General features: G+C 36.8%; 1 protein-coding gene across 5 annotated transcripts in view; it reads right to left on the reverse strand.

Moving 5' to 3' along the window:
* LOC121735365 (histone-lysine N-methyltransferase PRDM16-like) overlaps window positions 1-23,455 on the reverse strand; it is a 136,840-nt gene that overhangs the window by 6,599 nt on the left and 106,786 nt on the right. For all 5 annotated transcript variants that reach the window (XM_042126172.1, XM_042126173.1, XM_042126171.1 and 2 more), the window contains 3 exons: window positions 18,545-18,673; window positions 15,832-15,928; window positions 6,426-6,537 (listed from right to left, as the gene is read on the reverse strand). In XM_042126172.1, the coding sequence (XP_041982106.1) occupies window positions 6,426-6,537; window positions 15,832-15,928; window positions 18,545-18,673 (338 nt within the window). The remainder of the gene's footprint in view (window positions 1-6,425; window positions 6,538-15,831; window positions 15,929-18,544; window positions 18,674-23,455) is intronic.

The raw sequence follows: 23,455 nt of genomic DNA on the forward strand, positions 1-23,455 counted from the left end.
AAAAAAATAGTAAATGGAATCCGTCAAGTCTTGACGGACATTGTTCGTACAGTCCACATCCCGAGGATGCTCCGGTGTTGGGGCGAAATGCGCGTCGAGATTTTCAACCTGCATGGTGGTGAGGGGCCTTGCACGGATTTGCCGACATTATTGCTTGTGTGGTGGTGGTGTTTGTAGGTTCTTGCATGCGAGTGTACGCATACGCATGGGAGGAGGGAGGTGCTGTACGCATGCCCATGCGTACACTCATTTACTTAAGGGTGGAAGTTTATTTCGCGGAATATTGCTAAAAATAATAACAAACTAAATTTTAACCTACACTATGAAAAAATCGCTTATTAGACAAGCATAAAACATCGTAAACCTAGTCTATAACGTCTGTGTCACGTGGACCTTTATATTATTAGTGTCCAAGGCTTTTTATCATTAACAAAGTTGCCTGTATCTCTAATATCGCTAAGTGTCAGTTGTACAATGTCTTCTAAGCAGGTTAAAATTATATCATCCGCGAAATAACTGGTCCAGAACACGCAAGCCTTCGGGTGTCACACCAGTTGGGTGCAGAAAAGTTATCACTTTCGTCCACCATACATTGCAGATTTTGTTAGCGCGGATTTTCATAGAGCCGAAGGAGACTGTCGATGTATTTTGATACGTTTGGAAGTATCGAGATTTTCAATCAGATAAAGCGTCACGATGTTATCACACTAGTGTTGTAGATCGCAGTACAAACGCAGCGACGCAATACTGTCGAATATAATATAATAAGCAAGAATTTATATTTATCAAAACTTGTAACTAAAACAGGTGAACGCTGACGCTCAAATCAAAAATAAAAAATAGGAAGCTCTCATACTGCATCTACATAATAACTCATTAATATATTGATAGTATATTACTAATTATAAATATTTGCCATAATATTATGTAAGTGTCTAACATATTGCTAGTAACTAACTTGATTAATTATTTATTATAGAAAAGCAATTTTTCAATGTTTTGAAAATCATAATATTTCAGTTACACCGGATTTCCACACACGGCTACGACACTTGTTTCAGTGTGATAACCGTTTTCACTCTCGTCGACCGCCGCGATATCTTTTAATTAATCTCAGAATAAAATCTAACGTCAGTCTAGTTCCTCCGCTACATGTTGTGATTGCGTCTTTAGTAGAAAGTCACCTGATCTGATCGACTGTACCTACGCAATATGATCAATAAGATCTACCTATAATAATATAATCGGTCTGTTTTTTTGCGCATCTGTCTTTATGTTTCAAAAAAGTTGTTACCGAGTCAGCCTGTATCATCATAAAAAAATTATACTATATAAAATTAATACGTGGGAGAGCCATGCTTCGGCACGAATGGGTCGGCTCGACCGGAGAAATACCACGTTCTCACAGAAAACCGGCGTGAAACAGCGCTTGCGCTGTGTTTCGCCGAGTGAGTGAGTTTACCCAATCCCCTACCCTATTCCCTACCCTACCCTCCCCTATTCCCTTCCCTTCCCTAAGCTCCCCTATTACCCTATTCCCTCTTAAAAGGCCGGCAACGCACCTGCAGCTCTTCTGATACTGCGAGTGTCCATGGGCGACGGAAGTTGCTTTCCATCAGGTGACCCGTTTGCTCGTTTGCCCCCTTATTTCATTTAAAAAAAAAACGTGAACGTGAATCATTAATCATTATCAAGTTTAATTTAGTTTTCATGTTTCGGTGTAGTTAGTAAATACCCTAAAAGCTTAAAGGGTATTTGAAAAAACTATGAAAGAACAAGCTTGGGCAGTCAGTTTGCTCACAATAACCCATCTTACACTCTCTCATATTTTTTCCTAATTCGTTACAATTTCTAATAGTTGCAAGATTGCAAAATTATAAACTAATTACTCATAACCAGTACTAAATGTATAATTAATTGCAAATAGATTAGTACCGCCTCCAGCACCTGTTTTAGTTTATCAGTACATCTAGTGCGATGCGAAACAGCGGGTGATATCTATACATAATAGATGACGAACAAACGGACAACTTTCATGCCGCACCATTACCCCATCCACATAAGCCACTGTACGTAAAATGCTGCTCCTTGCTTGTTATTATAAGTCAGAGCTAGATGTTGCTCCAACGCTGATTTGAATATCTCATCGTAGCCGTTGGAAGCCGGCTACATGAAACCATGAAGCGGCAGCAGAGGCTACATGAAACCATGAAGCGGCAGCAGAGGCTACATGAAACCATGAAGCGGCAGCAGAGGCTACATGAAACCATGAAGCGGCAGCAGAGGCTACATGAAACCATGAAGCGGCAGCAGAGGCTACATGAAACCATGAAGCGGCAGCAGAGGCTACATGAAACCATGAAGCGGCAGCAGACGACGTGTCGTCGCGACACTACTTTTTCCATGTATTTCAATGAAAGTGTCGCGAGCTGCGCAGGATATTTCATAAAAATACAAGGGGCCATGCTTCGGCACGAATGAGCGGGCTCGATCGGAGAAATACCACGGGCTCACAGAAAACTGGCGTGAAACAGCGCTTGCGATGTGTTTCGCCGAGTGAGTGAGTTTACCGGACCCTTTCCCTTCCCTACCCACCCCTATTTCCTTTCCTACCCTCCCCTATTTCCTTCCCTACCCTCCCCTGTTACCCTATTCCCTCTTAAAAGGCCGGCAACGCACCTGCAGCTCTTCTGATGCTGCGAGTGTCCATGGGCGACGGAAGTTGCTCTCCATCAGGTGACCCGTTTACTCGTTTGCCCCTTTATTTAATAAAAAAAAGTGTTGCGACGACACGTCGTACGCGGTTGCTTCATGTCGCCCGCTGCCAACCGGCACCGTAAAGCTAGATGTTGCTCCAACTTGGTACTACTAATATATATTCTGTGCTCCAACGCTGATTTGTATATCTCATCGTTATAGTACCTTCCGCACTTATAGTGTAAAAAAAACATCCTAAATCCTTATCGAGGACACAACGTTATGTAAATCGATTTCTACAGACTGCGCCAAATTTTATTACGTGACAGAATTTTACTCAAAAAAATTTAGAAGTTTAGCAGCTTCAGCGTAGAGAGATAACAGACAGAAAGTATTATACCTAACACTAGCTGTCCCGGCAAACGTTGTTTTGCCATAAAATTATTTTCCCTGTTTTCCTGCCTTCTCTTGAAGTTTCTTCAGATTTTTTTTCTATAGACCTCAAGGAGCCCGAGATGAATGCAAAACCGTGGAAATCGGTTCGTGCGTTCTGGAGTTATAGCGTCAGCAAGGAAAACCCGACTTATTTTTATATATTAAAATACCTCTAATATGGAAAAAACTCTATGTTGCTACGAGTACAACTAAGATTGCGCAGACATCAGTCCATGACACGAAATCGCATATACATATATTTTTTAAATATTTAATTTACATAATTGGTACAACGGTTTTATTATGAAGAGGTAACGAACAGATACATTGAATCCATAATAGTTTTATATAAATTTTAAATAAGCGCCATATTGGCATACTACAGAACATGGTTACATTTTAATAAGCCTCTGCCAATTGGACTTGTATAGTAATGTCGATTTAGATTACCCACTGGCCACTGAGTCCACGATAGCTCGTGTAAATAATTATAACAATTTGTTTTATTAAATCTTATTTATAACTTCGTTCAATCTAATCTAGGAAGTACAGATTCTGGAGGCCTAACTACGAAACCGTTTTGAGACTCAAATAATCGAATGAGATTGCTGCGTCCTGCTTTAACAACGTCATCACTCGTTTGTTAGAGTGGGACGCGGCTATCTCCGTCGATTGTTTGAGTCTCAAAATTGTTTCGTGGTACGGCCCCTGATTTTTATAGTAAGTTAAGATTAATAAAACTATGTAGGTAATAGGTATGTTGATTTTAATGTAAGTATATTTTATACGAGTTTTTGCTCGCGGCTTCGCTCGCGTTAAGAAGTATTATTATATACACAAACTTTCATCCCCAATTTCTTCCCCTTGGAGGTAGAATTGATCAAAATAATTTCTTAGCGGATGCTTACGTCATATCATTTACCTTCATGCCAAATTTCAGCCCGATCCGTCCAGTGGTTTGGGCTGTGCGTTGATAGATCACCATGTCAGTCAGTCACCTTTGAGTTTTATATTATATATAAATAATGTCGATGATACTTTTGTCATTTATACTTCTATATTACATAAGAAAGACTCAAATATTTTTATGAGCTTAAGCTCAGATGAAGGTAGATCATGGAACAGTGGCTGGTATTGCATCAGGCCGATCACGACTTCCCTGTAGACTCCGCGTAACTCCGCACAGACGGATATGACGAAATTATAACACGATTCTTTCATTGCCCAAGGATTAGACGATAAAGCAAGGTAAAGCTTAATAGCAAAGAAACGTAATAGCAAGTATTCTTTATTTAGTAAAGTACTGGATTGATTTTAATAAAATGTGTCGCAAATAAACAGAGTGTAACATAACAAAGTGATAATAATATTATGTGGGTGGGGTGGGTATGTGTTCGTTACTGTAAAGGTAGCTGCGCTGAAAGAATTTTTGTGATTTGAATGGGCAAGCGGCCCAGCTTTATAAGTTTGCCCATACAAAAGTAAAAAAAAACTCTTCCCGTATTTAAAGTCCTCTGTAAAGAGTTTACTATGAAAATACCAGTGTTGAAAAAATTTCTTATAAATGTATGGGCACATATTTTATGCTGTGGGGCATTTTCATAAAAACATAGAAGACAAAGGTAACTCTTTCAGCGCTGCTACTTTCACAATAAACTCGATGTAAGAACCTTATACCTACAGATATTTACAAAAATCAAAAAGTTTACTAGTTCTATCCATTATTTCATAATCTCCTTCTTATATATAAAATTCTCGTGTCGCAATGTTAGGCCGCGTACTCCTCCGAAACGGCTTTACTGATTTTAACCAAATTTTATATGCATATTCAGTGGGAATCGGCTACTGGGTACTTTTATATTGATAAATGCATTTGTTGAATAAATAATAGTAAATTATTACAACTCGAGACTGACGGCGACCATTGTTTGTGCGACGGGATAGCGATGGGCGTTGTCATGGTGACATACTTATTTAGTCACTTCAATAAAATAATACGGGCGCAATACTTTATATGGCAAAGAAACGTTTATCGGGACAGCTATAGTTATTATATCCTATAGGTAAATAGTGATGTCGCGATAAGTATCGATGAGCGTGTTCTCTGCATTATTGACGAGCATTGACGCCGATTCAATTATTGAACACGATGACACACGCTATTATCATTATACATTGCATTTTATATTCGATAAAAACTGCATGATAACGAATATTCATTTAGATTCTAGATAGCAAATTATTTAGATCTAAAACAGACCTATTTTCTATTCTAGAGGGAGTTTACCAATAGAATTTAACGAATGCTAAAGGTTCATAGAACTTTTATACTAATGATGAAAAAATAATCGTTTGTTTCATGAAACAGAGTCTAAGCTGTCTTTTTACATATAGCAGATATAGAGTAAATCACTAAAAATACATAGGCTACATATTTTTATCACGGAAAATGAAAGATTTCCTTAGAATACCCTACTCTACTAACACGTCGGAGCCACGGGCAATAAGGCAAGCAGTAAAAAAATTATCGATAAAATATGCCTCAGAACCTACTTTTGCTGCCACAACATAATAATAAACATAAATATACGCGGCCGCGCTCTAAAATCATATTTCACGTCGCGTGCTCAAGATTGATATCGATGGCTCATCACTAGCGATCACTCACCGCTCTTGGTACATCACTAATGACTGGGGCTAATGGTTCCGAGACGTGAGATTCGTGAGATTGATCGACTACCGAATCTCACATTCCGAGAGATTAAACAAGAGAGCCGAGATAATACTTTGATGCAATAATTAATATTGATCACTGATTGCTCTCAATGGATGTTTATCTTGAAGATTTGCTTAAGCTTCGTAATTTAGATTACATTAACGGTAAATATTCTTTATTTTTTTTGTACTGAAGTAACACTTTTGTGTTAACCGGTGTTTTTCTCTAAGACTTTCATGCTAAATAAAAAAAAGATGATATATTATGGCCTTGTTCTGTAAAATTTTAACAGAATTTAATCGGAGCTGCAATCTTTACACGCACTAAGTCTCTAACACTAACTCTATATCGGGAAGGCCTAACTTAAGAAAATCTACATTTAGATTCAAATAATATTATTCATTGCCAAAACCCATTTCTTTGCTGGAAATTTATGTAGAGCTATCAGAAATTCTAACAAATGAGAAACTGAAAGCTGGTCAACGCTCTTGCGACTCTGCTGCAATATCGGTGTCATTTCCGGTAGGCGATCATTTTTTTGTTTGCCTTCTACATAAAAACAGTAAAATGTACTTACGCGTCAATATTCGGGAAAGGCGCGTCGCAGAAGGAGCAACGAGGTTCCGTATCCTCTCTCTCTTCTTCGTCGTGCTTGGGCACGCTGGCGGTGACGGTGGAGTTCTCGCGACCTGGAATATGATGGAGTAGAAGTTATTTTCTGTAGAAGAATAATAAATTGGGGAATAGAATTATTAGAAACCCTTCTCAACGGACTATCAGTTGTAAAGTATCGTGTACTGTAGCGTCCAGCCTCGGATTTATAAATAGGCCGTTATAGGCCATGGCCTAGGGCGGCAGCGTCCATAGTGGTCCTAGAGATTTCGTACATGAAGCGAGGGAAAAGTAGCCTACTCTCATTAAAAAATATAGGTTCGGTACTGGTAGTGACTAGCGAATATTGCGTCGTCGAATGATGAGGCGTCAGTGTATAAATTCTATTATACAGTATATAAATGAATTAAAAGTATGTGGTGGATAATAAAATTTAAGACACCGTGCGTTTTTCGCGTAACTTTCTGCCGCGCACTGTAAACTCTGGAATGAACTGTCACCAGCAGTATTTTCGGAACTTTACAACCTGCAAACCTTCAAGAAGAGAGCGTATTCCTTCTTAAAAGGCCGTCAACGCGCCTGCAGCTCTTCTGATGTTGCGAGTGTCCATGGGCGACGGTAGTTGCTTACCATCTAGTTTACCCGTTTGCTCGTTTGTCCCCTTATTTAATAAAAAATAGACATAATTAATTAGCTTCGAAAAGCTCTACTTTTCTTGCACCAGTTTCGCGCAGCTAACAGAGCTTTAGCTGAAAAGTGTCCAACTATGATATACCACGAGATAAAATCAATATAACATTGCTTACTTAATTAATATTGTGTTTTATATTTTTACCAACATCCTTCTAAGATCTTAAAAACACTCATTTTTTTAAGATCATGGACACGTATTATGTCGGTTATATTGTACCTTAAACACGCACAATAAAAGCGATAATATAACATTGACAATAATGATTACAAATGATGTTTTATATTTTTTCCAACATCCTTTTAAGATCTTAAGAACACACATTTTTTAAGATCTTGGACACGTATTATATCGGATATATTGTACCTAAAACACGCACAAATCACAACAATTAAGTCACCACAAACAAGAGGGGCTGATATTATCTCACAAGCATGAAGAGTCTGATTCTTGAACCTCTAATAGGCTATAACCGCGATTCGAAATACAATAATTGGGCTCTAGGTTATTTATTAACCCCCGACAAAAAAGAGGGGTGTTATAAGTTTGACGTGTCTGTCTGTCTGTCTGTTTGTCTGTGTGTGTATCTGTCCGTGGCATCGTAGCATCCAAACGGGTGGACCGATTTTGATCTAGTTTTTTTGTTTGAAAGCTGACATGATCGAGAGTGTTCTTAGATATGATTCATCATCATCAGCCTGTTCAGTGCTGAACAATCAGGGTTTATCTGGTTCATGAAAGGCCGTTGGCAACTTGTAGTCGTTTGATAGGTTTTATATTTCATTCTAGTTCGTGACATTTCTGAATATACAATATACGTATACACATAATAATGGAAAGTTGACCTGGTGCTGCAGCATCACCTGGTAATCAATAGGACATCCAACTCCTCGCCAACTTAGAGCAGAGGTTTCGTGTTTGGGCTCATTTTAATTGCGACAACCAGTAAGAAGTAGATAAGCAGTAAATATTTACATGCTGCTGCTGCAGCATCACCTGGATTCTATAGGAATCAAGCTTCGTATGAACCCAAAGTGGAGGTTTCATGTTTGGGCTCATATTAACGGCCTCATCGAAAAGGACATTGATAGAATATTATGGTAATCACGAGAATATGATTGTGTTGATAGGAATTATTCTGCACTATTTAAACCAACACAAGTTTAAAAAGTATGAAATAAAATAAAATTAAGAAATTAAAAAAACCCCCGCCAAACAACTTTAAATAGTAATGAAATAATATTAACTGCCTTCAAGTTAAAATAATTCCTAACTTGTGTAAAGTAATATTTTAGTCCATAATTGTTGTTAAGGTGTGTCGGGGGACCGCTAATGTAGATGTTTGATTTCACATAACAAGTTTAAAGATCAATTCACAGCGAACTGAATCCTGATAATCAGCGACTTGGCGGTTGTAGGTTGTAGTTTACTTGGCGGTCCCCCGACACTCCTTGACAACAATTATGGACTAAAATATTACTTTACACAAGTTAGGAATTATTTGAACTTAAAGGCAGTTAATATTATTTCATTACTTTTTAAAGTTGTTTGGCGGGGTTTTTTTTTAATTTCTTAATTTAATTTTTGTAGTTACTATTTTAATATTAAAAAGCCTTGCGGTTACTATTGTTTGCACAAAACCATAATTTAATTTAAAAAATCTTTTGATCCACAAATTATTATGCTCAAGTTTTAAAAAAAAATATATTAAAATTAATCTTTGAATTTTAATTATTAGTTTTAATTTATTCAATTTTTTTCTATTGTTAATATTGATTTAAAAAATCATCAAAACTGACTCACCTAAAGACTACCACCAAAGAGGATGCACTAGGATGTCACGAGGTGAGAGGTCAACTGTACAATGTGGTGGTGCACCACCCCCACCCCACTACCTGACCGAGTGACCACCAGCGCGTGACGGCGTTTGCCCCTAACCCTGACTATTGGAGAGATTGGAGATTAACCCTTATTAAAACGATTGGTGGTTAACCCTTATTGAAAATTGCAGGTTAAACGACGAAAAGATTGGCTGGTCGGCAAATCACTGAACAATACTTGATAGATAAGTCTAAGATATCGAGAATCTAGTCAAAATTAAAACGATTGGAGGCTAACCCTTAGTGAAAACGATTAAAGATTACAAGTTAAACGGCAATCAAAGATTGGCTGGTCGGCAAATCACTGATCAATACTTGATGGATGAGTATAAGACTAATAATATGTTGAGGATCTAGTCAAAATATTTGTGTATATTGTATTTGTGTATATAGAATAATTTTACCTGGCACACGGTCCCCTATTATATTAAATCGAATTACTTCAATATTACAGTGTTAAAAATTTCCGCAATTTTTCTGAAACTTTATATCAGCTTTTGTGATTTTTCTGATGCTTATAGCATCAAGCTTCCATCTTCTTGGTTTCGCCCATTTCGTATAAAATTATATTTAAATCGTTGTACTAGACGTGCTGTTTAAGTAGACTTAAAAAAGAAGAACCTCTATTAAACTTTATATACAATTTTAATCAACTCAAGATACAACTACAAAGTATTTCTTGTAAGAAAAACATATTTGTAATAAAAGAGATCATTAACAAAGAAAAGGTTAATAGAGAGATAATTATGAGATCAAAGGCAATAAATTATATGTAACAGCATAATTAAACCATTAGGACATATACAGATATCAATTAAAAAAACATAATAATACATCAAGATGTAGAAAAGAGTAACTGTCAGTATTAGCAGCTTGGTATTTCATTAGGGTATAATAAAAATTACGTCACGTGTTATATCTTTAAAGTATGTGGCTTATTATTGTATAAAGTTATATTTTTGCAGTCTCAAGATAATATTGTGACAAGTATTAGTTGCGCCTAAAGACTGTTGAAGTCTTTACTTAATAAGAAGTTGAAGAAAAGCTACATCGGTTGGGTGACGGGGCTTTGTGTTGTACAGCTCTGGATTTATGAATAGGCAGTATAGGCCATGGCCTATGGGCGGCAACGTCCTATGGCGTCTTAGGAGGGGCAGCGTCCTAGGATGGCGGCAGAGTTCGTACTTAGGTGCCTACCACACGTGCATGCTTGACCACAGTTTTGCTGGCGCATGCTTCTCGCATGAAAAGACGGAAGACTGACTTTTCTAGCACACGGCACAGTTATGCATGCGCAAGCCACATTCTTGCCGGGATCGACGGCGTATAAACCACTTGGCTTGAACACTGAACGTGTAACCACACGCGCAGAAAAGTTTGTACACGAAGGCTTGCATGCCAGAAGCAAGCAAGTTTAAAAACCGTCAAACCAAACTTTGGAGCTTGCGCATACTACCCTTTTACCAACTACACGCACAATCAGTATACAAGCTGGCATGCGCAAGCAAAACTGTGGTCAAGCATGCACGTGTGGTAGGCGCCATAGGGGCGGCAAAATTAAAGTGACCTATACTCATAAAAAAAAATCCGGCCGTGGTTGAGCAGTTGAGCACTTAATTGCAAGAAAATTTTCTGAATGAATGCAACTTTTTACTATTAATACTAGCTAACTTAAAAAGAAATATTGGCAAAACACAAGTATGTTACCGTGTGTAGGCTTTCAAAAGTTCTTTGCCTGCCTGGTCGCCATATGGTGATGATGATGATTATTTGATTTGCATTTATAAACAAGGATACAGTATAATACAAGTACGTTATCTTTTCCCACGGCCACCAAATGGCGCGGCCGGCCACCGTGACGGTGACTTACCGATCTTTTAACGAACCCCCGACCCCCGAACTGCTCACCTGTTACTTCTCGCAAGTGGACACTTTGACTTGTATTATATTGTTATTTTAAATTAAAAATGTAAAAATGGAAGGAATAAAAGGGAAAACGGCACAGTTTGCGTTGAAGGCAGTACTCAAAACTTTTAGAAACTAAAAAAAATCACGTTTAAACCGAGGAACTGATTTATATTAATGTATAGGAATACTTTGTGTCTCCGAAGACTTAGATCCTTTTTTTATCGTTGGGGAAATGCAATTACGCATCCCCCGCGGTGGTTTGGGGATGACTACCGGGGTATGTGGGACTCCTCAGGGCGGTGAAGGCCGCGCCCGGGTATACCCACTAAAACCCCATCGAGTGTTCCTACTTTCCGCTTTAGACAGAGCCACGGGATACGCGGGATACACAACCCCGACCCTGCCAGTGAATGCACCTAAGGGCACTAGTGCATGGCTGTTAGGACTTAGGCCCACACTGCACTGTACTATGACTGTACGATGCGCGGAACACTTAGCGCATCGCAGCCAGCTCGGGAGCTCGATGTTGTTGGGTGGCGGCGTCCCCACGCCGTTACCCCGAGCTTCCCCGCTAAGTCGGGATGTCAGGGCCATGTGATGTCTGGCCCTCTGTCTTCGCCTTGGCCTCCTCTGAGGGTCGAGTGACTCCGCCTCACTTCGAAGATTTAGATCCCAAGTTAGTTTAGTCACACTTTCTTTAGTGCGATAATAAATTTAGCGGTTTGTGCGTGAAGAGGTAACAGACAGACAGACAGACGGACAGACAGATAGACAGACAGACACACTTTCGCATTTATAATATTAGTATGGATAACTTTATAAGCAAAACATTAAACCTACCATATTAGCTAAGTACAGTAATTTCCACATCTGCTAAACTTCTACGCTGTACTGATAACCTCTAAGTACTATACTGATAATTTTCGAGTAGTTAGGTTATACTGTATAATCAAATACAATCGACCGTAATGCGTGTTACAGTATCTGTGCATCGCGATATCCTCCGAGTGTGCTCCGGGCGTCAGGCGATGACCGTTAGATGCTTAGGACTATGAGCCCTTAGCGCATAATAATGTTATAAATAATAATAATAATATTAATGATTGAAATATAATAGTCAACTAGATTTCCTAAGCGTTGTGAAAGATGTGATTTAACCCTTTTGGAAGAATTTGAAAACTTCTTTGTTAGTGAACGTTTACGTTATGAAAAGCACGCGTGAGAAATTTGAAGAAGTTAGCTGGATCTGGGGCAAATTCTTCGCTTTTCTTATTTAATATCAGGTTTGCTATTTGTATTTATTTTTTTATTTCCTATTGAAACATAGATTTTGCTTCCAAATCGAAATTACAAACACACTAAAAAAGTTTTTGGTTTGAAAGAGTTTTTTGTCTCTCAATTTCGATTTCAGTAAATTTAATCAGCTTAGAAATGCAACAAAGCATCACGGGATCATCTAAATTAGATAGTTACAATGAAATTGTTAAATTTCGCGTCACATCAAGATACGCGATAATCCATAAAACCCGACATAACCCTTCGGCGCGCGCGTGGGGTCAAATTGAAATATTTCTATTTTATTGTCGGTAATATTTATTTGATTGTAAAATAAATATCGTATGTGGGACTCGGGTATTATTCTGGGTTTATTAGGGGTGAGACTATTGTCGTTGGTTAATTTTTTGATTAATCATTCCGTTGGGTTGGGGCGATTGCCGGGCGGCGTTGAGCAATGTTTGTCATCTGACATTCGTTATAATAATGACATTAGAAATATTTTATTATCTTAATGATCCTATGTTTAATCAAATAAGAATATATACATTTTAAGTTAGCTACATAGTATTATAGTGTTAGAGAACTTAAAAGTATTATTGAAGTTTTATTAACATGTTTTTTTTGCCAGATATGCCACAACCCATGTTTAGTATTAGATTTAATCATAAATTATTAATTGTATCTATTTTATAGGAAATATTACCATGAAAACTTCTTCTCAGACAAAAAAATATTTCTGGACACATTCCTTTTAAAATATTATTAAAAATATGCCTAAAATCTCTCTTATCAGATTGAATTCAATGATGGCTTTATAACAGCTCCTGCACAATGCTGCGCGGGACAAAGCAAAGTCATCAATTTTAATCTGCGCGACAATTGCGCGCTGACAAATGCGCGGGACACTCATTCATTACGCGCGAGGACGCACGCGCCCAGTCAAAAACTACGACTAATAAAGGGTTAACTTATTATGTGCGTATGACAGATATCACAGTGATATGACGGGTTAAGTATAGTTTAAAATGGCGAATATATTTTTTTTTTTTGGGTCTGCATTTTGTGTATTGTATTTGAATTTTGGATGAATATAAATGAATCAATTTTTAATAAGAATATTTACTAGCTAATCGTAGAAAAGTAATTTAGGTATGGTAGGAATAATAAAAAATAATACTGCTAAAACGTTAACGCTAATAAAAATCATATTGCTAGAGAAATCTTGCAGTTTTGTTGTCAAAAGTTATTATTTATAAGTATTTGATCGATAACAATTGTGCAAAGCAAAAATAGATTGAAACTACTCCAATATAAATTTAACAATTGACCATGAAATAACTTAGATCGATCACGTTCAATGCCGATTCTGTATTATCTAAGGCGTTGCGTTAACCCTTCGGCGGGCGCGTGTTTCATCACTGTCATCAATCATCTCTTGCACAACGGAGAATTTTGACAAATGTTACAATAGCTTCTGGAAATTGGCTCTAATTATTCGAGTCATTGTGGTATTTAAGGGTTGAATGGTCATTTATAAAAATGATCATCTACAGAAAATATCAGGCCAAATATCCTGTGACTAATAGTTGTATTAACAGCTGAATCGAATAATTTTTGTTTCATTCAAATTCACCAATTCTTTTACACTAGCCAATTGTCTATCAACATTTATTATATAAAAAAACATTTTTATTCGTATATAATGAAGGTAAATTATATTAGACAACAATAATTATGGATAATTCGAATCGCATAAATCACACGCCGGCTGCGACGCCGCACCGGAAGGCGCGCCGGAAGACAAAGACCGCCGCCTACTAGATATGACTGCATATGTGGAATGGGTCCAGAATATTATAGTTTATTAATTAATAATAGGTGCAAAATCATTTTATTTTATATATATATATATATATATTAGTTGTGAATCAGTTGCAAATAACTTTTTTGTCCCTTTCTTAACTTTGTATTAAGCGAAACAAACTTTTTAGAAATTATGTACGTGAATTGTCTAGAGATAAGAAGTTATCAATACATTAATATTATTGAGTAGCAATCTCTTCGTTTCAATAATAATACAAAATTGTATTTAAAACAAAATTCTGACAACAATATGCAAACAGAACATCATAATATTAACAGATATCGTTTTCTCTGCACTGTTTTTAAAAAGCTCAAAACAATTTTTAATCTTATGTCGCTTCTAGTACACTCCATTGTACCGTTAATATGGCATATGCGTGATTTTTCAGTCGCGTACGTCGCGATTTATCTAAATTAAACATCGCATGCGCGTGGCTGACGGTCGCTCGCACCCCGTGCGATGGAGTACGTCACGGATTTAGTCGTGACCGGCGACAGGGTTGGATATTATTTACCGCTATTATTTTTTCTATCTTTAAATTAAAATGGGGACTAAGCATATTATGTATTTTTTATGATATTATGCCAAAAAATTAGAGAATTAAAAGTAGTCAACTGTCTTGATATTGTACCATTGAAAAATTACTGCAGACACGCCTGTTGCTTAGTAAGAGCTGCATGAAATCCTAAACTCATAATTGAGAAAAAAAACAACTAGAGATGCTTTGCTCTGATAAAAAGCTATCCTATAATTATATAATATGCTTTCTTGTGACTCTGTCTGAAGTTTACCTATATACATTCCACCCAATTTAGCACTTTAAGCGTGAGATACACCCGCAAGGACAACTTGGAAACTTTTATGTGACACCCTGCATGACAGGGCGTAGGTCGCAGGGCGGAGGGCAGGTGACTCCAATTACCTGCCCTCGGCCAAGCGTGACCGCGCGTGCTGTGATTCAACCGACTTCGCATATCATTACGCGTGGATTGGTCACCGTGATTATTAAAAGTTGGGGTGACACGAATCAAGAAGTTAATGGAGGCAACCGCAGACAAAAATTACGCTAAACATACTCGAAATAAATTATGATGAAAATTATTTTATGTATCTATTTGATTTTACAAATCACCAATGAATAATGAACAAATACATAATATGTTGTATTGTCAATATATCTGTGGCATCGCCAAGTTAGCGGTGAGTTATAGGTATTCTTTTTTTAAAGGATATCTATTAAGTTATTAAAAAAATATATAACATAATCCCTGTCTTCTGGCTTCTTATCTATAAATGTAATTATACTAAAAAGTTTCAAGCTTTATTTTAATGTATTACTCGAATACTAGCAGTTTAACGTGTCAATTATAAGTGATTTGGAAACAACTTCGCAATTTTTTTCTATCGAGAAAATTGTTTGCTATCGTGTTTTTGAGTAACATAGTCACTAGTGTTAGTCCTGAAGTTTGCTGCATCTTAATTTAACATTCAGTTTTTCATTAATATTGATATTACAGACGATCATGTAAAGCAATTTGATATAATACGCGCCCTTAATTATATCAGCTTGCTACAATAATATATTATATTTATAGTGCCCACGACGTTATTCAAAATATAACTAAATTTTTGTTATTACTACAAAAAACAATCTTACCTACCTCAGCTGCTAGACCACACATAATCAATTAAGGCTAGGTCAAGGCACATAGGCTATATCATCAGCAAGAGTACCAGACTGTCAACTTACCACCAGCAGCGAAGACGTCCTGCAGCGGCAGCGGCGTCCGCGGTCCCAGCAGCAGCTCTTGTCCTGACGGCACGTCGCGGCTCACCTGGTACCAGATCTGGAAGTACGAAATGTTCGTGTAACTTTGCGCAAATCCTATATCATCTTACCAGACCGAGCCATTTAGCCAAGACTTTCGTTATCGCTTCGATTTAGAATGGCCGATCAAAATGTATGGAATTGACATAAGCATTCGTTAATTTGACGTTGACGTTCGACTTGTCTTATGTCAATTCCATACATTTTGGCTGGCAATTTTATAAAGAAGCGATGCAGAAAAATATTGGCTCTCCCCCCAGTACCTTTTACCGCGGCCGCGGCGGTTAAAGCGTAAAGAAGTAACAGACAGACAGACACACTTTCGCATTTATAATACTTATTAGTAAGAATTATGTCCTTACTCGGTGTTGACTAAAACAGGGTCAGTCAAGTAAATACCTACATGTGAAGCCTTCGATCCATAGAAACAAATAAACCGTTTCTCTTTTTAAATATAAGTAGGATAGATTTCTTGGATTCTAGATTATTTAGGTTGGGTTAGGTTTTTAGGTTGAAAACCTATTAATAGGTTTTCCTTTTCTTGCTATGCGTATGAGTATTTACAAGATAAATTGTGAAATTGTTCGCTTTTTCCTTCCAATGATATTTCGGAACAATTCCCGAAGTTTAATTTGGGACTAAAACTTTCTAGTCTAGTTGTTCCAATAGTAAATTTTATCACCCACATAACAATGTTCGGTATAATAGTAATAACAAAGGTCAAAATATCAAATAGCTGTTAACCTGGGGCTAGGGCAATCTGTCCCCCAAACCGGAAGTGCGCCAGTTGTTCAGCAGCGATTTTCTGTCACCGGAAGTACCCAACGTTCCACATTCAAATGGGGGCGACGAGAGGGTAAGTGATTCCGAGTTTTCGCACTGTCCGTTAGTCACGCGATTTATCATAAAACTGGATTGTTTAATGTGTTTTATTTCGATTTAAAATATTACATTAAGGCCCAGTAGTCCCTAAAATTAGCAGGTCGATGTCTGTCAGTACTAATATCGACGTTAAGGACATTAACATAACATTCATATCAGCGCGCCTTGTACAGTGGCTGTTACGCGCGCGCCGCGTGCCTTGATAATAGAAAATAGGAGTAAAAACCTTTTGTTTTTAGTATTACACAAATCAAATAATTATATCAAATCGTTTACGTTAGGTTACGACACATATACTACATTTTTTGTTTTGTCTAGAAAGTGTGTAATTTAGCCATAAAATGATTTAATTATGAAAAACAGCGTTATAACAGTCATCTTTGAGATTTTTTCTATAGAGCAGAATTTTTCAAATTGTGTAAGTACTGATATACCTTTGCGTATAGGAAATTTTCTCAATTTTAAAACGGTACTTATTTTATACTTAAATAATGACATTTCCTTTACTAAAAACGTGTTTTAAAAAACACATTTTACGTAGTTGCAACAACCACAGCGCCTTAAATAATACAAGATTATGTTACTTTTTTGGGGTTCCGTAAAGGTAAAGGGTAAAAACGGGACCCTATTACTAAGACTTCAATGTCTGTCTGTGTGGCTCCAGGCTGTAACTCAAGAGCCGCTATATCTAGACTTCTGGAATTTTCACAGATTGTGTATATCTGTTGCCGCTATAACAACAAATACTAAAAACAAAATAAATTAAAAATTTAAGGGGGGCTCCCATACAACAAACGTGATTTTTTAGCTATTTTTTGCTCGTAATCAATAACGGCAATACATAGGCACTTGAACTATTCACGAAATACTCTCGTTTATTCGCACTTTAATAACTTATAATAAAATTTACATACTTAAATGAAATAATTAAGGGGGGCTCCCATACAAAAAACACAATTTTCAGTCTTTTTTTTTGGCTCTATAATTGTGGTACGGAACCATTCGTGCGCGAGTTCAATTCGCACTTGGCCGATTTTTTATTTAAACTTACGAATACTTTTGTAAAAAGAGGTCTCGTTTTGGAATTTTTTCATTTCTCAAGTAGGTACTTCAGTAGTTGTGTATTTCATTTAAATAGAGCTTTTTTTATCAGCGGAAAAAGGAAAAAAGTAATAACGATTTTCAGAAAACATGATAAGTACCTACCACTTTTCACGATATTTTAGTCCTTGATAATATTTGCAAGATAAATTTTGGACCATAGTTTTTAGTAGAGCAATACTTTTCTCAAAACCTTTGAACTAATGCCAAGTCGCAAATATAATATTTTTTTTTTTTTATAAAATAAGGGGGCAAACGAGCAAACGGGTCACCTGATGGAAAGCAACTTCCGTCGCCCATGGACACTCGCAGCATCAGAAGAGCTGCAAGTGCGTTGCCGGCCTTTTAAGAGGGAATAGGGTAATAGGGGAGGGTAGGGAAGGGAAGGGAAGGGAATAGTTGAGGGTAGGGAAGGGAATAGGGTAGGGGTTAGGGGATTGGGCCTCCGGTAAACTCACTCACTCGGCGAAACACAGCGCAAGTGCTGTTTCACGCCGGTTTTCTGTGAGAACGTGGTATTTATCCGGTCGAGCCGGCCCATTCGTGCCGAAGCATGGCTCTCCCACGTATAAATATTATAATATTCGCTTAAATTGCACTAATACAACTTCACAAGATTCTCAGTGGTTGAAAGAAGATAATATATTCATACTTGTCCACCAAGTAGTAAGTGCTGCACGTTGACATCTTGGGGGAAGTTGGTAGACCGGACAATTTTGAGCCAGTTGGTCTTGTCTGTGGTGCCGTCCAGCCAGCAACGGACACCTTTTTTCCCAAGCACCTGCAATAAAAGAAAATGTTGAGTTGGATTTGTAAAAGCGCCATCTATGCACCGAGTTCGGAACTTCTTGAAAGTTTAATCAGGTAGCTGGCTTACTAACACTTCTACCCGTCTGCGCAGCAATATGCGCAGGAAGTTTATAAACGAGTTTTGAAAAATTTTAGATTTCAGCAAATAAACTTCAAAAATAAGAATTGAAATTATACAATTTGTAGTATCAGAACTATCAGTATAAGCACAAAATTGGAAATAACAACTCTACAATTACGATACTTAATACTTATAAGTAACATGTTTTAATTATCTTAAATCTTCGAAACCAATAAGATCCTCTTTAAAATTTAATAAAGATAACTCTCCTTAATATTCTTAAACGAGCCATAAAGAATTAATTAAAATAATGAAAGTTTTAATGATGACAGATACCGTCATCTAGCGGCACCTGCGCACAACAGATACTAAGTGGACACTGCGGTCGGACAATAGATGGCGCCATTAGTACACGTCATCAGTCGTCACAGCTTGAACATTTATCATTGACCACCCTTTATCATTTAATTTTCATACGCTCAGATAATTTATTGCCCTTTTTTGTAAATTGGGGTTACTTTCGCTTGTTTAAAGTTGAATTAGGACTGTTATGAATAATGTTCCTATGGAATATTTGATTCATGAAAGGCGCCAATGTAGAGATTGTAGAGATCTTTTTATAATAATTTATGATGATGTTATTAATTGAAAATGTTTATGTATGTCATTGTTTAATTATAAAGTTGTCTTCCTTACAAGATGCGTAATTGATTGAAAGTTAATTTTAACAATTAAAAATATTTTTTTCTAAGTATGTTTTTGAAAAGCTTGTAGTTTAATTAACAACTCGAGGGTACGTAAAAATATTATTTTAGTGCGAATGAAAAACTATGAAAATTGTATTTTTATTAGGTCTCGCATCTGATGGCTTATTTAGTGGTTTTAAAAATATACGCCCGTTTCACCAAGTATTGCAGGAAACGAAGCCTACAATTTATTTGAAAACACAAATATCCGATTCATTCGAAAACAGGCTATATTCCTATAGAGAAAGGTATGATATTCCCATATTTTAAGGCTATAGAGTTATAAAAGTGTATAAAGATGTGTACATAAGTGATAGAGGGCTTTATAAATTGGTATTTAGTTTTGATGTATCGTCCGTAAACTGTATGGACAGGTATGTTTGAAAAGAGGGTTCCCTGTAATGATACCAAATTATACTTAATTGATGTCTGTATCTAATGTTCAAACGTGTATTTTGTGGTAAGTAATTGTAATTTAGTAGCTTTAACGATGTTTTAACCCACAACTTCAAGGGAGTGTTAGTAAGTACGAAGAATTTGACGAGGTGTATCTGTAGTCTGTACCATCATAGTCGTCAATAATAATTTTGGAAGAAGCGATTTTGGTTATGTTTAAAAAGTGATAAGCTATGTCCACACTGTGCACTTTCATCTTCAATTTTCGTCATCAACTTTCATATTGGCGCATTCAATAATTGAATGCGTCAAGGAACGCAACGTCAATATTGCCAATTCTGAAGTTTTGGATACGGTGCGTCGCGGGCATGCCTCACGTGCGCTGTTGACTGCGCTATAACGCATGCCCTTGACGAACAGAAAAAGGCACAGTGTGGACAAAGCTATATATTCTGTACTTAATCAATGATTAGGAATTAACACAATACTTACCTATGTCTGTGATAAGTTACTATATTTTTAATTAAAGTCAATTAAACAACACTACCGAAGTAATGAATGAGTTAATTAAAGTCTACCTCTGTCTAAAATAACAAAATTAATTTATATCTTAACCCAAATTAAAAACGTAAATCAAGAAAAATGTCTAACCTTAAAGTCATAAAAATCACCAATAAATTCTCGCTAATCGGCGTAAAATGGAATCTAAATTAAATAAAAAATATAAAAAGCATCTGTTGTACGACAAGTAGCGTAGTTTGTACAATAAGTAGCGTATTAATCAAATAACGACCCCTCTTCCGCGCGGGCGAGTCCCAGTTATCGAGATATTAGAGCCGACTTCTGGTAAAAAAGATAATTATCTTACCCTTGTCTTGCGTAGGGGTGTGATTTTTTTATATTTTCCACATTTTCTTGTAAGGGCGAATAGCTATGTCCACACTATGCAATTTCATCTTCAATTTTCGTCATCATCTTTTTATTCAATTCTTTTTTTGGCATATTCGTTAATTGAATGCGTCAAAATCCACCCGCGTTGGAAAGAAAAGTGCCATAGCGTCGCGGGCATGCCTCACGTGAGATGTAGACTGCGCTATAACGCATGCCCTTGAGGAATAAAAAAAAAGGCACAGTGTGGACAAAGCTTATGTTTTTCGTAAGTGAAGAGGTGTTAAAGCGAGTGGGCTAGACTTGAAAGTTTGCATGATTTCGTATTAGTTAATATTTAGTAGTTATTGGTATTGAAACACATGATATTTTCCATAAAACAGAACTTTTCTATTTGAACATCTTCTAGATCAGGGGTCACCAAATGGCAGACCGCGGTCCGCACCCGGACCGCCGACCCATTGTGTGCGGACCAAGCATTTTCAAAGATTATAACTTTGTTTAAAATAAATTTCGGTCTCGATGAACATCTCCAGGATTAAATTCCAATAGCTTACACCAATTTCACTCCTAACATCAGAGAGATAATTAGCTACAAAAATTGACACTTTTATTATTGATTTGAAAACTTTGCATAAGTAATATCTTTTTAATGGTGGACCGCGAAGGTCATTTTATTTCTTAAAATGGACCCCGAGCGAAACTAATTGGCGACCCCTGTTCTATATTAATTAATTCCTCATCAATATCCTTTTAGTATTTTGATTATTGCGTGTGAAGCAATTCCAAACAAACACTCAAACATTCGCATTTAGATAATATAATGTAAGCGTGCAGAGATTATTAATAACTTGATTATTTTTAAACTTATTAAAATTTTCAATGTCGCGAAAACCCCAATCGGCAGCCCTAGCACAATAGCTGCGTGCGTGGTGTCGGCAGTCGGCGAGTCATCAGTCATCGATGTGCTCAGTCGAGGATGGCTGCAACACGACTTGCACTTTGTTGCTGACTGCTGTCGTACAAAGTTATTCGAAATAGGGGCAACAGGAAGATATTATTTGGAAAAGTGTAAGAAAATTGTTGAGACGCAGTTGAGACTTATTTTTCGTTCCTTTTTAGGAATTTTCTTCTTGTTTTTTAGTGACGTTCTCAAATTATTTAATGTTCTTAATTTTGTAATAATAGCCTAAAATTGAGGCTTAATGACTCAAATAATATAATATGGTATCGTGTAGGTAGCGGTGGCAGAGGAGCGAGCACAATGGAAGACCTTAGGGGAGGTCTTTGCCGAGCAGTGGGTCAGCATAGGCTAGGAAAAATAACGGTATATGATATAATATGATAGAATTTTGCCTAACTTTATCAAAAGCCACTTGGACTAATCTTGTGCCACTTCTGAAGCTCCAAATCAATGTGAAATGCGAATCTATAGAATCTTAGAGCGTGTCAAACAATATTTGCTACAAAACAAAAATGGGATATAAATAAAACATATATATAACCAAAAACATAACCCCTCTTCTGGTGCATTCGAGTAAAAACAAAGACAAAGCAAACCCACCGCAAAATGTCTCCGTAAACAAACAATAAAACTAGCAGCCGCAGTGCAGATTATTATAAAAAATGTGTTTGTAATTTAAGCGTAGTGCAGATCTCGTTTGCCGGAGATCGCAATTCCCGGATACTCGGAAAAGCAGAAAGCTACAAATGTTCGCGACCGGGAAAATTACATTTCATAAATTCTAGTAACGCGCCAACTTCGTGTCGATTGTTTTAATTTTTGTTCGTAATTTTCGAGATATTGCAGTTGTATTTTTTTTCTTTCCAAGTTTTTATAGTTGCATTGTATAAAGATTATTTTTAGTGCTCAAATTTAAATAGAGTGTGAATTTCCATAATGAAATCAATGTGGCCAGCACTTTGTTACATTTTAGGGTAAATATACATTTTATCATATTATCTAAACCGATCTCTCTATTCACTTAATTATTCTAAGAGGACCTTCAAATGGCTTTATATTTAAAAATTTCATAAATAATTGTAAAATTTGTGATATTTAGGTACTAGTGAAAATATACACTTACACAGAAAAATTGATTATAAGACAGATCAAGCAACTTTTCATAAAAATTTTAAAAGCAGTGTGGATTTTTTGTCCTAGGTAGGATTTAAGACATTATAAATATTATAATTATGTATATACCTACTTATATCATTATTAATATCTAGATTAGATAGAAAGTGTAGAAAACTAGATGACGCCCGTACTGCGTTTCACCAAAATTACTTTATCTTTTAGCGGTAAAAAGTATCCTATGTCCTTTTCCGGGACACGGTATCTTCATACCAAACACCAAAATTGGTTTAGCGGTTTTCGCGAGAACAGTTAGGTAAAACACACACACTTCTACACTTATAATTTTAGTATGGATAATCTAAATAAAAAGCCAAATAATTAGTTAAAACTATCGACAATGTCCCATCCCTAGTGAAGAGCTTTATACCGCAGTTGCGGCTCGCACGCGTCGTTGCGCGAATCACTCGCCTCGTTTCACAAGATAACAATTTGTGTGCGCGCTTATTTACCCTCCCGTACCCACGTACCCATACCCGTACCCGACCCATTTCGTACGCCTGCGCCGAATTGCCTTATGTGCTA

This window comes from Aricia agestis, chromosome 17 (genome assembly GCF_905147365.1).
Source record: "Aricia agestis chromosome 17, ilAriAges1.1, whole genome shotgun sequence".
NCBI classification, from domain to species: Eukaryota; Metazoa; Arthropoda; class Insecta; order Lepidoptera; family Lycaenidae; genus Aricia; species Aricia agestis.